General features: G+C 38.5%; 3 protein-coding genes across 5 annotated transcripts in view; 1 reads left to right on the forward strand and 2 right to left on the reverse strand.

Annotated features, from left to right (window-relative positions):
• prkcz (protein kinase C, zeta) overlaps positions 1-730 on the reverse strand; it is a 47,677-nt gene extending 46,947 nt beyond the window's left edge. Inside the window, 1 exon segment of the mRNA XM_067239080.1 lies at positions 699-730. Coding sequence (XP_067095181.1) covers positions 699-730 — 32 coding nt within the window.
• A 6,714-nt stretch (positions 731-7,444) lies between these two features.
• LOC136945729 (tumor necrosis factor receptor superfamily member 14-like) lies at positions 7,445-11,578 on the forward strand. Of its 3 annotated transcripts, none has more exons than XM_067239730.1 (10): positions 7,445-7,506; positions 8,102-8,215; positions 9,139-9,238; positions 9,320-9,445; positions 9,520-9,675; positions 9,803-9,890; positions 9,985-10,181; positions 11,034-11,044; positions 11,147-11,189; positions 11,301-11,578. In XM_067239730.1, exons 2-10 carry the CDS (start codon positions 8,171-8,173, stop codon positions 11,333-11,335), a joined length of 801 nt encoding a protein of 266 aa, XP_067095831.1. In that variant the 5' UTR covers positions 7,445-7,506; positions 8,102-8,170; the 3' UTR covers positions 11,336-11,578. The 3 variants fall into 3 exon arrangements, with proteins under 3 accessions (XP_067095831.1, XP_067095830.1, XP_067095828.1); XM_067239729.1 differs by having other exon boundaries at positions 11,367-11,476; XM_067239727.1 differs by lacking the exon at positions 11,034-11,044 and having other exon boundaries at positions 9,985-10,192; positions 11,367-11,476.
• A 677-nt stretch (positions 11,579-12,255) lies between these two features.
• On the reverse strand, positions 12,256-14,504 carry mad2l2 (mitotic arrest deficient 2 like 2). The gene is made up of 8 exons (XM_067240103.1): positions 14,205-14,504; positions 13,851-13,969; positions 13,697-13,768; positions 13,469-13,569; positions 13,167-13,261; positions 12,914-12,987; positions 12,714-12,806; positions 12,256-12,593 (listed from the first exon to the last, which is right to left on the reverse strand). The coding sequence occupies exons 1-8, from the start codon at positions 14,242-14,244 to the stop codon at positions 12,552-12,554; spliced, it is 636 nt and encodes a 211-aa protein (XP_067096204.1). The 5' UTR covers positions 14,245-14,504; the 3' UTR covers positions 12,256-12,551.
• Between the last annotated feature and the right edge of the window lie 434 nt (positions 14,505-14,938).

The raw sequence follows: 14,938 nt of genomic DNA on the forward strand, positions 1-14,938 counted from the left end.
TAACACATTCAGACCACGCTTCAAGGATAACCTGGATTGAATTATATGAAAGGGAGAAACAATTGAATTATCCTTTGGGGAGGGGATTGTTGATCGAAATAATGTCACTTGAACAACTGTCACACAGTAGACACTTGTTTTGACTTGGTGCCCTCCTATTGTAGTTGGATCAAAAGCAGCCAGTCAGGCTGAAGGTATGTCTTCAGCAGTGAGTAAGGATATGAGTGTGTAGTCCTAGTATTGTTGGATGAAGTTACATCATGCAATAGGCCTACACATACTGTATGTGAGGCGTTTAAAACAATGATATGGGACATGTAGGTTATAGATGAACAGCATAGATGAACAGGGACTACTGCCACCCGAAGGAAAAAGAGAATCATCCATGATGATGGCCAATGTCGCTCTCTCCACTTGAGAGAGCACGTGTGTGTGTTTGTTTGTGTGTGTGTTGCGTGTCCATCTGGCACTATCCTGCCCTGGTGAGACCAAACAACCAGCATAGACCTCATACTACTGATGCCCCGCACGTGAACATGAGTGAAAGTGTCATACAAACATAAACATCAAAATACGGGACAGTGTACGAACACAAACACAATATCCCTCATGGTTATAGTTAAATCGTGATTCCCAAGTTTTACAGCAGGACATTGCTACACAAGTCAAGGTATCCTCTCCATGACAGTAACAATGACCTGCAGCTCTTCAGGTTCTGTGATGTAGCCATGGCAACCAACTAGTACGTATGGGCCACGTCTTCAGCTACAACATGAATTAAATGGTCTTCTTCAGACATCACAGACACAGTCTGGGGGTTTCCTCTGACATGCAGGACACACAGCACCAGCCTGGTGGAGACATGCACGATGGCCTAGCTAGCACATTTAGAATTCTCCTGTTGGCCACTAATAATGGGGTCACTGAACAAAACCAGGCAGCACAGACTGGCTACATTATTATGCTTCATGGCAAACAACTGTTTGGTATGGTAATTCTTGAATATTTGGAAGCACATTTTGGCTTCACAAAGAATACAGGAAGGGTTGGCTATTGAGATAGTTAATTGCAAATTGATTACAAACCCAACTTGGGTAGATGTGGTAAGCCTATTAATTCTAACGCAGCAATTCACTCCACTTTCTGAGCTACTAAGGCCACTATTGAAACAGTCACTCGTAATTGTTTTAGTTTTTTTGTGGCTCGGATCCATGCCAAGTCTTAGCTGTTGACTGCCTCTAGTTGGTACAGCAGCCAACTGTGGTCCTGACACTGGCTCTTTGTTGGCACAAAATGGCTGCAAGGATCAGTCAGGGCAGTAGTATGTTAGTAGACATCTTTAAAGCAATGTAGCCTATTCTAAATACATCCCTAAACTGAACAGAGCATACAGTTAATATACTGTATTTTTGTTTCAGAGAACCTCCTTCCATGAACCATGAGTGTGTTCACTTTAAACATCAAGACTCCCTGGCTGAATCTGCTACTGTTGGCACAACACTGAACAAGGAACACTAAAGACTTAGCATTTTTAGGACAGGTAGTGGAAGTGTTGCAGATTGGCCTGTGGAAGGGTATTTCTGGGCTTGTTTTTGGGACTGTCACTCCTCTGGGGAGGGACAGGGACAGCTTGGGCCACAGCAGGCAGTCCTCCAGTTCTCCTCACTGGGCCACATCCTCTGCCAACATGGCACACTGCACCACCAACGCTCCCTTACACTGTACCAGCAACCAGCTCACACAAACATATACACACACAGCTCAGTCACACACACCCACATACACACACTAACACACACCCTGCAATTTACAAAGTATACACGGAATAAGGTTGAGTGACATAGTAGAGCTACTGTAATTAATGCCATACAGTTGAGGTCATTAAAAGAAAGCAGGATCCTATCTGACTCCACTAATGTGAGAGATGCTTCCCTGTACTAGACAGTCTTCTAGAGAGGCTCCACCCCTGGGTAAAGGCAATGAGTAAAAATGAGGGACATACAGGACACTGAATGAACTGAAAGTAGACACTGGAAAATTACACCTTTAAAAATGACTTCTATAACAATGGAAAGGCTGGCTTTCTTTTTTTTTGCATGTTTTTTCTAAATGTTTGCTTCTCTGTTTAAAAAGGCAGCTCTGTGCTCTGTGACTAGACAATGACTTCCTTGACATAAACTTAAGACTCTTCTAACACGTGTAATCTGATGTGGGTTATTCAAGAGTATTAATACATTTGTAAAACGTAGTTCTAGACATGGGACTGGCAGAAGAGAGGCATTAAGTACAGGTGTGAAGCAGTTCTCTGACAGAGTTTACTACAGTAAGAACCTGGCCCTAGGTAACCGATGCACTGTTTGATGAGCATAGTCAAGTGCATCCTATACTGGGCAGAATCGCCCATTTACCAGCCATAGAATAGGATTTGTGGATTCCAAGATGGTTATCCCTACTTATCTTTCCATTACTGTTTTTATGAATATCCTCCTGGTTGATAAAATTGTTTCCACAATGTATGTTGACACAAGTCTGCATTAAACATCTATTCAAAATCATATGAATCCAAACCTTGCATTCTAATGCACTGAAGCAAGCTAGATAGAAAGACTGTAACACCATTTGCGGAGTATGTGGAGTTTGTTTAAAGGTATAATTATAATTATTTTCTCTATGGCTGCATCAAAGAGAGATTGCTCTATGGCTCTATGGCTGCATCAAAGGCAAGATTTCAACCAAAACAGTGTTGAAACTGTGTTTACTTATAATCAATATTAAGTCTACATACATGAAAATAATATATGTTAGGCCAATGTGTAGTTCTCTAAAATATAGGAATATAAGCGAAATGTAATGTCCCAACTCAATGTTGATTTGCAGTCAATAGCCCTTAAAGGGAGCTAATATGGCTGCTCATAACTGGTTGCTAGGCAACTGAAAGGATTAGACCGTCTGCAAGCACATGCTTAGACCACCAGGGTATTGCCATATTACTCTTCTGCCCCTTTAAATATATTTAGACTCAAGTAATAACCAATTCTTCCTGAAAGTTCAGTAAGAGGGCTGCCCCAGTTCAGAGATTTCACTTCAACTTCACAGCATCTGGTAGGCTACCTTGAGAGTCTCCACAAACTTATAATGAATGCATGTATTTAGGAAAGGTACCCTACTTTTGAAGAATTGTGAGACTTTGACTTTAATCGTTTTTAACATCAGAATGTCGAATACCAAGTGCATACCAACCTGCACCAGGAGTACTTCCCCCACAACCTTTATGTTATCACAGAGACTATGATTTGACTATTGGACAATACTGTACACATTTTATCACTGAATACAATTACAGTCGCAGAACAATAAAACATGTCCAGGATGGCTGATGCATTTTTTATAAAATAACATTAACAGACACAATAAACATATTTAAACTACACAATGTTGACACTATGTGGCACTGCAATTCAATTTACAGACAGGCAGATCTACTAATATACCTATAGATACATCAAGTAGAGGAGACTCCAGGTATGGGATAAGCATAGAGATGGCGTAAGTTGAGTCTCATTGGGGTACATACCTATACTAACCCAAATGTTAGAAAAATATATTTTTTTCTTTTCAAGTTAAAATTCAGCAATCACAATATAACTTCATGGTGATTTTAAAATCATCTTAAAACTTAGGCTTAAGCTTTAACTTAACCATTTTAGGGTAGTCTTGTATTATAATGCTCTTACATCTGGGAAGAAAACAGACTAATTAAATTATGGAAACTGAAATAAGACATTCTTATTATTTGAACTTAATTAACAATGTTAGGCTTAAAGGGAGGACAGCCATTGAGCAATTCAAACTAAAACTCTGAATAGCACTGGTCATGAGGACATTTTTTACTCAACATGCCACCTCCATGTTATAGGAAAATAATAACTGCTGGGCCGTCCTTGCTGGGCCAGTTTTGGACCCCACTGTGACCGCTTATTTTTTATCCAGGGGACATTAAGCTGTATGTATGAATAAATTGTACCAATAGGCCTATGAGTACATATACAGAACATTTTGTTTACAAGGACATGCTACGGAAAAAAATGACTTAGGCCTATAGAAATCTCAATGTCGTATGAAAGTTCCAGTCCATGAAAGTGTAAGTCCTCTTAAACATTTGGTAGAATCTGCTTTCCCACTGCCACGATTTACCTGTCTCCCCTACTGCTAAAACCGATACACACATTTTAATATCCCTTAGTAACACCAAACATATGGCATACTAGAAATAAATAAATGAATGCATCAGTAAATATAGGCAATGTATTTCCTGTCCTCAGTTTTACTAGGTGACATGGTTTTGAATATTTTTCTTAATTACAGTAGGCAAAAGGCAACTGTTTAAAATGTGATTAAGTTCCACCAAACCCGCATTTATCAGATCCGTTCCACTGGTTTAGGCTAACCATTGAATAAGTATATGCAATATTATATTGGAAGCCTATGCTTACAGCGCAAATAAAAAAAATAAAAAACGATTAGTTGCACGGCACGAGTCTAAACTACGATACTCACCCACAGTAGTGTGTTTTAATTTTTACATAATCCAAACCCAAGTCCATCGAGGATCCGTACAGTGAGGGCATTGTAGCCTCCTAGCCCACGTCTGAAACAATCGGTCAACAACTAGCGTTAAACCCAGTTGGGTAGTTTACTGTAGTCTAACGCCTCAAACAAGATTAAAGTTTCCATGTTTGTAGGCTACTAAATACATTTAATTTAACTTGGTCGTTTAACTAGAGCCTTACTATTAGTTGGTTATCTAAAATGTTTTCAAACATTTCAAAGACACTGTCATTTTCAAACAAGACAGCTAGCGTATTTTTTATTAGTTTCACTATGGTAATCCTACCTGCCTTTCAAGAGGGTCGGAAAAGACACAAAGTAGGCTAAACTATAAGGCTCGAATCCACCTGTTGTAAGCATGGACGCTGTCAATATTAGCCTACCCAATTAAAAATGGTGGCCTCAAACCAGAATCACAGAGCCAATTTACGTGAAAGGATATCTGCTATTATGTGAACATGGGAAGGCAAACTTCATGACACATCAAATATAACAATAAATTCAATGCAAACACCAATACACCGTGACTTCAAGCCGCTAAATAAAATGCATTTCCCTCATGTAAAAAAAAGATTAATTGTTTTAATAAAATTACATGAACCAAATAGGCTACTGTACAAAAATACATTTTCGAGTATGAACAGTTTACAGATAGAATCACCAAACGATTTAGTAGGCTATATTCGTTTAGGCGCGTGCGCCATCTTCTGGGATTGAATGAATACGACATTTGCAGAAGTGCAACATTCTAAAGACAATTGTAAAAAGTTTTAAACTTGGCTTTCATAGTAAAAACAAACATTAGTGTATGAGAGTCTCTGTGTTCTGAAAATAGATGGGTTTATTTTGCTTATAGCATTGTACAGTACTAACCTTTTGTTAAGTAAATGCATAGCTTACAAGTGTTGTTGTTATTAATAATGAAATACATTTAACAATTAAAAAAGAATGCTTTCTTGTTGCTTTTGCACAGACAGCATCTGTGTCAGACCCTCCCTCTTCAGTTGTCACTCTTCATTTTGATGCACAACTGCAGGATGGGAGAAAAATAGTATTTTTAAGCCTTTTGTGGAATGATTGCCCGATTAGGTTGTAAACAAAAATGACCAACACATTTTATCATTCATAATTCTGATTTTTTACACCATGATCTCCATATCTAAATACACAAGTGCATGCAGAACAAGCAGTTTTTCAAAGCTGCTACCTACTCAGTCCAAGCGGTGCAGTTCACCCCATTTTCAGAATAAAAGCCATGTTGACAATCTTCACATATTGTGTCGGTGCTCTTCGTTCCTGTCAGGTAAGTACTGTAATCAATTAAAGCTATGACTGCTAAGAGACATTGTCATAATAACGCCCCATCAATAACTGCATCATGAAATGAAGTTAGTAGTCCTATTCTGACAAATGTACTAGTTATTCTGGCAACACAATACACTGTGGCCTACTACCTATTTTCTCTCGTGCCGGGTAAAGTTGCTCTCACTGCTAGCTAACTAGATGTTTCCTTTCAAAATAATTTCACACATCCTCTGTCAGGACTGGGTGATTATCAAATTGCATTAAAATATGTGTATGTATTTATGTATTAAATTCCATTCATCTACCAAATCATTATTTTCCAGAAAGGCTTTTTTTGTTTGTTGAATATATATATATATATTTCCATGCTTTTTTCACGCCTCCCCTGAAACTCTTTGGCGCCCCCCAGGGGAGGCGGGCCTCACACTTTGAAAACCCCTGCTCTACATATAGCAGTCATACTGGTGTGTTTGACATCAGCTGCGGCTGCATGAAACGCAGCAGTTGGGTAGGAGTTAAAAACAGCTCCGTGAAGTCCGACATTCTGCTTCTCGTGGTTTGCTGCGTTGACGTCAGTCATGGCCGATCAATTGCTGTTTGCTTACTTTATCGTTATCGATTAAACTTCCGTTAGTGAAGAGGCGGACTAAAACCGTTTGTTCAACAATAGTAGGCTCTCGCAGTCTTTCAATAAAGGCAACAGTGGTGGCTGCTGGTCTTTAAGAGGGGAATCTCATTTTTGGCCTACATCATAAAAAATGACCATTTATTTACGTGTGAATTAGGTTAAACTGGTGAATAATTGTATGATGAAAATTGGCTAGCAATTTCGCCAAGCAAACACCAAGAAATAGGTTGCAGCAGTTCAGCAGTTTGTCTTTCGACTACACTTGCAAAATCCGCGATGGGACTGAGCTCGAATAGCTTCGGCGACTTTTTATAGTACAAAATCGCTGTCAATCAAAAGGAGATGCAGTCTTTCGACAGACCCTCCAATCATCACGCAGAAGCCCGGAGTCCAGACCAGCCCACTCCTCCATTCACCCAGAGACGCTAAGCGTCCGCGGCAGGGACATAATCGCAGTATTTATCCAACCGTTTCGAAGCACTGAAAAAAACTGTTCAAAGCAGCCCCATTGAAGTCCATGGACGCTGTAGCCTGGTCCTAACCAGACTCGTACATTTCATTTGTACAGAGTCTGGCCTCGCTCCATTGACAAGCGTTGACTTCCTTGTAGGCGGGTACTCTGTTGAAGTTTAAAACTATTGGATCTGCCCAGAGCCACTCTGATCTGCCATAACCAATCGCTAGCGTTCGCCTTAAGGCATAACATGTATTGGTATTTTAATGAATTCATGACACATTTAAGAACACATTTATGTATTTAATTCCTATTGTAATTAATTAATTAATTAATTACACATTTAAGTAATTATTTAATGTTGTATTTATTTAATTCATTTTGGCGCTGCAGTGTGAACGCATAGAGTGACGACGGGAATATGATTGGCGGAAACCAGAGCATGCACGACACAACAGGAGAGACGACACAAACTGGCCATAACACACCACGGAACTAAAGTTTCGTTCAAGTTGGTAACATTTTATTTTATTGTAAACCTTTTCTTTCAAGTAATGGAATTTGAATTGATCTTTTATTGTTAAATGTCGACAGCAATGACATGGAACAATAGCCATAATGTCTGGGAGACCTACTTCCCACAAAACGAAAGTAAAATGAGAATGATCAAAAATTGAACATCTATAGCGTAGCGTTAGATTCTAGGCCGGATTAACCATTAGGGCAACTGCACTTGCCCAGGGGCACATGACATCTAAGGGGCCCTGGACAATGTCAACTAAAATGTTATATCACGTTATGAACGCAGTCCTAACTTTCCTCGTTCGATCAAAATATTATGTTAAATCAAGTCAAAAACAGTGTTTGTGTAGTCTAGTAGCCAGTGCCGCCGCTCCCATAACGCGCACTACGCGTTGTGCGTATGGCACCAACTCCTGAGGGGGCACCAGAAATTAGCCAACTGAAAAATCATCATAGTTATAATACTTATAATGCCTTGTTGCCCAGGGCACAGAAAATTGTTAATCCGGCCCTGGTTAGATTGGGAAGTATATGTGTTACTTCGCAATGTTAAAAGCCTATATTTTGGGTCTTGTTTATTGCAGTAAGCTTGCTGTAGACCTACAACATCAACAACAAACTGGGCTACATCCAACTCCTACTTTTTAAATGAAATGTCAAAGTTAATGAATCATTGGAAACAACACTTTCATTTTAAGGTAAGGTCTGGTTTACACTTTCAGTCAGTGCACAATACATTTAGTCTTTTAGCCATGATATTCACTATTTATACAACAAAAATATAGGGTGAATTATGGTAATCTGGGCACTTTCTTTTCATGCAATTTCTCATGGGAGCTTCCTGATTGACAATTGCCCTGCACATTTGTGACACCATACCAATCATGTTTTGCACATAACATCAATGCTAACCTTTGAGTAAAAATTCTGTGGACTAGACATTGTCATAGTAGGAAAAAAAACACACTGGAGCTTAGGTGTCCCACATTACGAAGAAGAATACAGGATATTGCAAAGAAGCGCTGTCTGACCAGGGCTCACAACATCAACAAGGACATCTCCCACCCGCACCATGGACTGTTCTCACTGCTGAACTCTGGAAAGAGGTTCCGCAGGTTTTGATGCAGAACAGCCATTTTCTACAACAGCTTCATCCCACAAGCCATACGACTGCTGAACTTAAAATAATAATTCCTCCATCCCCCCTCACACACCCTTACAGGACTGCTACACTGAACTTTGTAATATAACATAATTAGTTAGCATTTTTATACATACGTTTTAATAGCATTTTGATACATAGCTTAATATATATAACTGGCTGTAATATGTAATATATATTTTAGACAGTTTTTTATACATAGTGTATATACCCATTTATTTATGTAAGCACATCACTGCACTATCCTGAGCCTATTGAAACTAAATTTCATTCTTTCTTACTGTAAAGTGAAATTGAATGACAATAAAGGTGACTGAACTGAACTGATTACCCAATGTCCCAGATTACCAGAATTCACCCAACTAAACTTATATCTGTTCTTTATGTAACAATACAAGTTATAACATCAGTGCTATGTATATACATAGTATAGTTACCTATCTTCTCCAATATTTGTAGATCCTGGTACTCTCTTTACACATTGTACTCTGTATGGAAACTACATGTGGACGAGCAGAGTACCAGATAGGGAAAGAGTGCTGTCCCATGTGTGCACCAGGTGAGGACCACTTCTCTATATGATATGACTTATAGGATGAATGATAATATAAAAGTAACACCATGATCTTATGCCCCCCAGGAAACAGAGTTCATAAACATTGTACTGAATTCACAAGCACTTCCTGCATTCCTTGTACTGGCTCTACTTTTCTCGACCAGCCCAATGGACGCTCAAGCTGCTTTCCATGTACAAACTGTGATCCAGGTAACTGCCTCTACCAGTTCTCATGTAGCTGAGATGAGCTTTGGCAGATGTAGTGGTCATGTGTTTTCTCACAGTTTCAGGTTTGAAGGTAAAGCAAGGCTGCACATCCATATCCGATGCTGTGTGTCAACCACTTGAGGGATACTTTTGCAAATTACCAACATACCAAGGTTGTGCATTTGCCCAGGAACACAGCAGATGTAAACCTGGACAATACATCAGTCAGCAAGGTTTGCCTCATAGTCCCATGTACCTCTATAGGAATAATCATGACACATTTTTCTATAGCTTTTCTGACTGTAGTCCAATATCTACATGTGTATACTAAATGAGGTTTCTCCATCTGTGTTTATGCAGCAACATCCTCTAAAGACACTGAATGCTCAGACTGCACTGGTGATACTTTTTCCAATGGATCGTTGACATCCTGCCAACCACACACAAAGTAAGATGCACATGTACTGCTATTAACATTGTATCACCTGCAAAATGTGAAACTCAGACCAAAATGAAATGTGATTACTCATTACTCTATGCAGGTGTGAATCATTGGACAAGGTCCAAGTCATTTCTGGTGACCATTCGTCTGATACTGTTTGTGAAACAGCAAAGTCTGGAGTTGGAGAGATTATCATTCCTATAGTCATTATTGCATGCATTGCCATTGTTGGAACCATGGCCTTTCTTGTTTATTGGAAGTTTGGACGTAAAAAAACAAGAAAACTAATGAACACAGGTAAGAATGTTGTTGATAACTTGACCTGCATGGTATTTTTCTAGATCAGGCTAAAATGTCACTTTCATATAATGACTAGGGATCTTCTTTTAAAAAATAGTTTAGAAAGTTATGAACAGGGAGATTTATGCAGATAATAAACCTAAGACAGACAAGCCTGTATCACACTCATGGTGAAAATACACTCATGTAGCCTCTTTTACCCCATGGCTGTCGAGAGCAGGGCCTTATATTAGTTTAACTATAATGTACTTTTATATTAGTTTGCATTCCCTAAATATACCTATTTTCATTAAATGACCACCGTTTAATTAAGTACTCAGTCAAAACCCCCTGTTACAGGCCTGATTTCAACACGTCAAAAAGCTTCAGTCTTGTGAGCCAATGGGAAAATTGATTCACACAGTTCAGGAAAATGGCAGCATATGCGAACGTACACTCTCACTGTTCAGGTGAATGGCAGCATGCGAACGTTCACACTTACTGTTCAGGAGAATGGCAGCATGCGAACGTTCACTCTCACTGTTCAGGAGAATGGCGATGTTCCCGTGTTCTGTGCACAGGTGAAGACAAGGCGAGAGAGCTCAATACTCCAAGAAGCCCTCATTACACCCTGCAACTAAGTTTATTTCATAGTTTCAACTAGGCTATGTGAGGCTCACACATCACCATTAGCCTACCTCTTGCACTACGGAAAAAAAGGGAACCCTGTGTCATTCTACACTTTCACTCTGTATTTTGAAGTGTAAATAAGCAGCATCTAATGTATGTTGTATGCTTTTTTCTGGGTTGCACTGACAATTGTTCTTTTGTGTGTGTTTGTTACAACTAAAATGAATCCCTCATTTACAGAGAATAGACAGGTAAATATATATATATATATATATATATTTCTTCCCATTAACCAACACTTTTGTAAATGGAGGCTATAGTCTGACTATTTTACCGTTCTTTCAATATTTAAGGAATCAACTGCCATATCACTGATGCGGCCAGTTCCAGAAACAAGTGAGACCTAACTTTGTCTAGATGTTGCACATGATGCATTTATTCATCAATTCATTATTCATGAATTATAAGGATTGACCAAAAATGATTGACCAATGATTTTCCCCTCAGGTTCACAAAACATGGATATTTCATCAAACAACTAATTGGTGGTTCACAATTAAATTCAAATACTAGACCTGAACTCTCCAGGATTATGTTTGGACCCTCCTCCATAAGACATTAAAACATTCAAGAGAAACAATGGAGATTCCGTCCTGGCCGTGGAACAGTGGACCAACTGTAACTTATGTAAATAAGAACTTATGTATAGCATTACACTTAATGATCAAGTATGCCTGATGTATCTGTGTGTCTTACCCATAATCTGTATATAAAGTCTTACACTTAGATGTTCTGTCTGCAATGTACGTCATTTTATTTCCTGTTTTGGCTCTACCTCTTTTCAGCATGTGCCTGTGTGGGAAAGGTAGTTGTATTTTGAGCTCCTCGTAATCTTCATCTTAGTCTTTAAAATGATTTTTATACATATGTTTTTCTATTATTCTAAGTCACATTATCTTAATGGTATAGTTGATAATAAAATTTGCCTGTACCGTCGGGAAAAGTGTAGGCCTACCTCCCTCCAAATAAACTAACACCAAATCAACTACGACATTATAATCATGTCCTAATAGTCGTGTCTTAATTTACAGTTTGCTTAGATCTGACAAAATGAGAAACTCAGTAACGTTGAGAAAGAGATGTGACCTGAAAACACCTACTGCATGTCTATCCCAACACAATTGCATTTATCGTCCAGGCAATTATACTTAATGTTACTGGGTTAATTTAAATTACTTAGAATTGCAAGCGACCGTCTATGAAAATAATTATGAATCTAATATAATCTATTACGGAAGCAGGGGGGTCAGTTACAGAAAGCAAAATATAATTTAGCAAGATCCTGCATGACCTATACAACCAAAATGGCTTGGCAGAAACAAGAAACTCTACATATTTATGGTAAATCACTGTATTACTCAAACTCAAATGCAATTGACAAAACATTGAGACATTGCACAAATAAAATACATGAGGTAAACCCATAAATGTTTATTCTACCCAGTTACTTTGTTGTAACACTGACATGCGATTGACGGTTCCCAAAAGTGTATAAAAATGCTGAACCAAACAATTTCATCATGTTCACGATCTGGTCTTCTACGTCTTTGAGATTTTGGTCACACCATACCGAATTATAGATTTTGCATTTGAATTGTCCTTTGGATATTAAGTAATGTTTAATCTTCAGCATTTTATTAGCATAATACTGTAATACATATGACTGCTTGTTTGATTCATTCTCTGTGGTCTGTCAGGTTATGATGCCTTCTGGGCTCTCTCTTCCACATACAGCTGCATCTGGACAAACAAGAGTAATACATTCAAACAAGATTATCCAGACAGAAGCCAGCTGAAGAACAGCTATACATTCTGTGTGTATTCCTTATTCTGCAGCATGTACTGTATTTTGAGGCTGACCTTTACGATGTCAGAGGTCATGGTCTTCAGGGGTATGAGTCTGGGCTCCTGCATGTGAACCTCTTGTTCATCAGCAACTATCCATGGGAAATCCTGCCCAGTGAAAATGTTACAGTAATATTGACTACTGTCTAACTAACTACTGTACACCAAATCAATGTACCAAATCTATTCAAACTAGTGAATTGCAATCAGCTGACCTTGATGACCTGTACCTTCTCCATATTACGTGTGGCAGCCTCTCTTGTATGAACTAGTACTGTAAACGTACAACCTGTGACATACAGAAGAGAAAAATCTACAATTTTGCAGTTAACTGCTTTGTTTAAAAGTCCACTTTGTTTGCAAAGAGAACAAAATGTGAAATACCTCAGTGTCTCCGACACACAAATGAACATGATTTGTTTTATTTAAATTTGAATTCCTTTACTGGAGTTTGCCTCTGTATCATACCTGGTGGGTTGTTATCCAAAACGGCATCACAAACGCTAATCTTCAGGATAACTGCTCTCAGTAGCTGTTCCACATGTGACAGCAACGTTTCAGAGCTGTAAAACCAAAAGACATGAAGTTCACATTTCTGACAGTTGAATTTATAGAATATATTGAATTTACAGATAAATGCACAGGTTCAATTTAAAACCATGGGAAGTTTTTCCCTCAGTTTGAACAAACGTACAATTTTAAGAGTAATTCATCCATAGTGCCTTGTAGTTTAACACAGCACCTGAAAGTTTAAATCATGGCCTGTTAACCTTATTGACAGCAGAGGAGGCTGCGAAATCTCAAAGACAAATCTTTCTACTGGGTGATGCTCTTTGTCCATGATAACTACCACCACCTTCTCAGCATCATTCTGCAGAAAGAAGGCAGAAGAGAAAATGTAATATTTACTCTTGGTCAGTTCACATGACAGTGAACTGACCAAGAGTGAAGATGATGATGGAATTCATTGCTAGATGCATATTCTTCTTCTTACTCACCTTCTCAATTAGAGGCTTAACACAGTGGAGGGTATCCTGGATGTATCGGTTGAGCTCTGGGTGGCATGACATCTAGAAAATGATTTAACAATGACAGATGTGGTTTTATACATTTTGAAATACATCACTGTTACATCTCCAGTGTTCATCTTACCTGTACTGGCACATTGTATTTTTTCCTCTTCTGGAATATTCCAGAGGGGTACACCTCTCGAACATAGAGGATGAGGTGAATAGCCACTTCCAAAAATTCACACAAAATGTCTGCGACCACTGTAAGAAAAAAACAAAACATGTTTTAACAAGCAGCAGATTATTTTAAAACGTTTGGCTTGAAAACTACTTCCCCTTCTTGCAAAAATACAACATTTCCTACAGTTGTTTGGTTTGTTAACAAGCGGTAGTACTACTGTACTGCACTTGTTGAGGTCTCAAACAGTTGGACACCGATATAAACTGACAGTCAGAAAAGGTGGTAAAGTAACTATCTGTGCCTTTTTGCTCCTACCTTGGCCAAAGTTCAGGTCTTGCCTAGTGAGTGTTGTCATTTCCTATTAAAAGAATGGTCAGCTAGCTCTACCTACTAGCTACTAGCTAGGCTAACTACTACAAATCAACAGTCGTGTTTAGCTGGCTAAAACTGACAGTCAAATGTCCAGAAAACGCGCATTACAAGCAGACAGTTAGTTATTCATTTTAGCTAGTAGACCATAAACCAGCTAATCTTTCAACTGAAAAACTACAGCGATAGACATTCTTCACATAATTTGCAATCAGTTTGTTCATCCTCCCTTCTTGTGGTTGTCGCTTTGAGATGACGTTAAATGCTCCGCTGCAGGGAGTCGATTTTCTTAACGAAAATATTCCATTGCAAAACTTGTCTTGATTGCAATGACGTTATGTTTCGCACATTTTATTTTACATGTGATGTAATGAGATGACATTTCAAATAAATGTACCCCTCAGCCTTTACGTCTGATCAACCAATGCAATTTTCCATGCATCCTAACTGAATTTCTTGGCTAGGAAATCATGTAGATGTTGTTAACAAAATGTGTTTAATATGTGTATTGTATTTAATTCATATTGCTTATATTTTTTGTAGTTCCTACAAAAACGACATATTAATGAACACAGTATTATCACTGGAAGGTGGATACCTGCAATAATAGGTCCAATGAATGTATGAGGTAGACTGTCCTTATTGAACCCTTGAACTATGCTCAAGGTCTTTTATATTGA

The sequence above is a fragment of the Osmerus mordax genome, chromosome 7, assembly GCF_038355195.1.
Source record: "Osmerus mordax isolate fOsmMor3 chromosome 7, fOsmMor3.pri, whole genome shotgun sequence".
Taxonomy (NCBI): Eukaryota; Metazoa; Chordata; class Actinopteri; order Osmeriformes; family Osmeridae; genus Osmerus; species Osmerus mordax.

Coding starts and splice junctions, on each gene's coding strand:
- mad2l2 (XM_067240103.1), bottom strand. CDS start 14,244: ATGACAACACTCACTAGGCAAGACCTGAACTTTGGCCAAG. Junction 13,970..14,204: donor AGACCTGAACTTTGGCCAAG/GTAGGAGCAAAA, acceptor TTTTTCTTACAG/TGGTCGCAGACATTTTGTGT. Junction 12,988..13,166: donor TTTGGATAACAACCCACCAG/GTATGATACAGA, acceptor TGTATGTCACAG/GTTGTACGTTTACAGTACTA.
- LOC136945729 (XM_067239727.1), top strand. CDS start 8,171: ATGTCAAAGTTAATGAATCATTGGAAACAACACTTTCATTTTAAG. Junction 8,216..9,138: donor AACAACACTTTCATTTTAAG/GTAAGGTCTGGT, acceptor CAATATTTGTAG/ATCCTGGTACTCTCTTTACA. Junction 9,446..9,519: donor ATGTACAAACTGTGATCCAG/GTAACTGCCTCT, acceptor GTTTTCTCACAG/TTTCAGGTTTGAAGGTAAAG.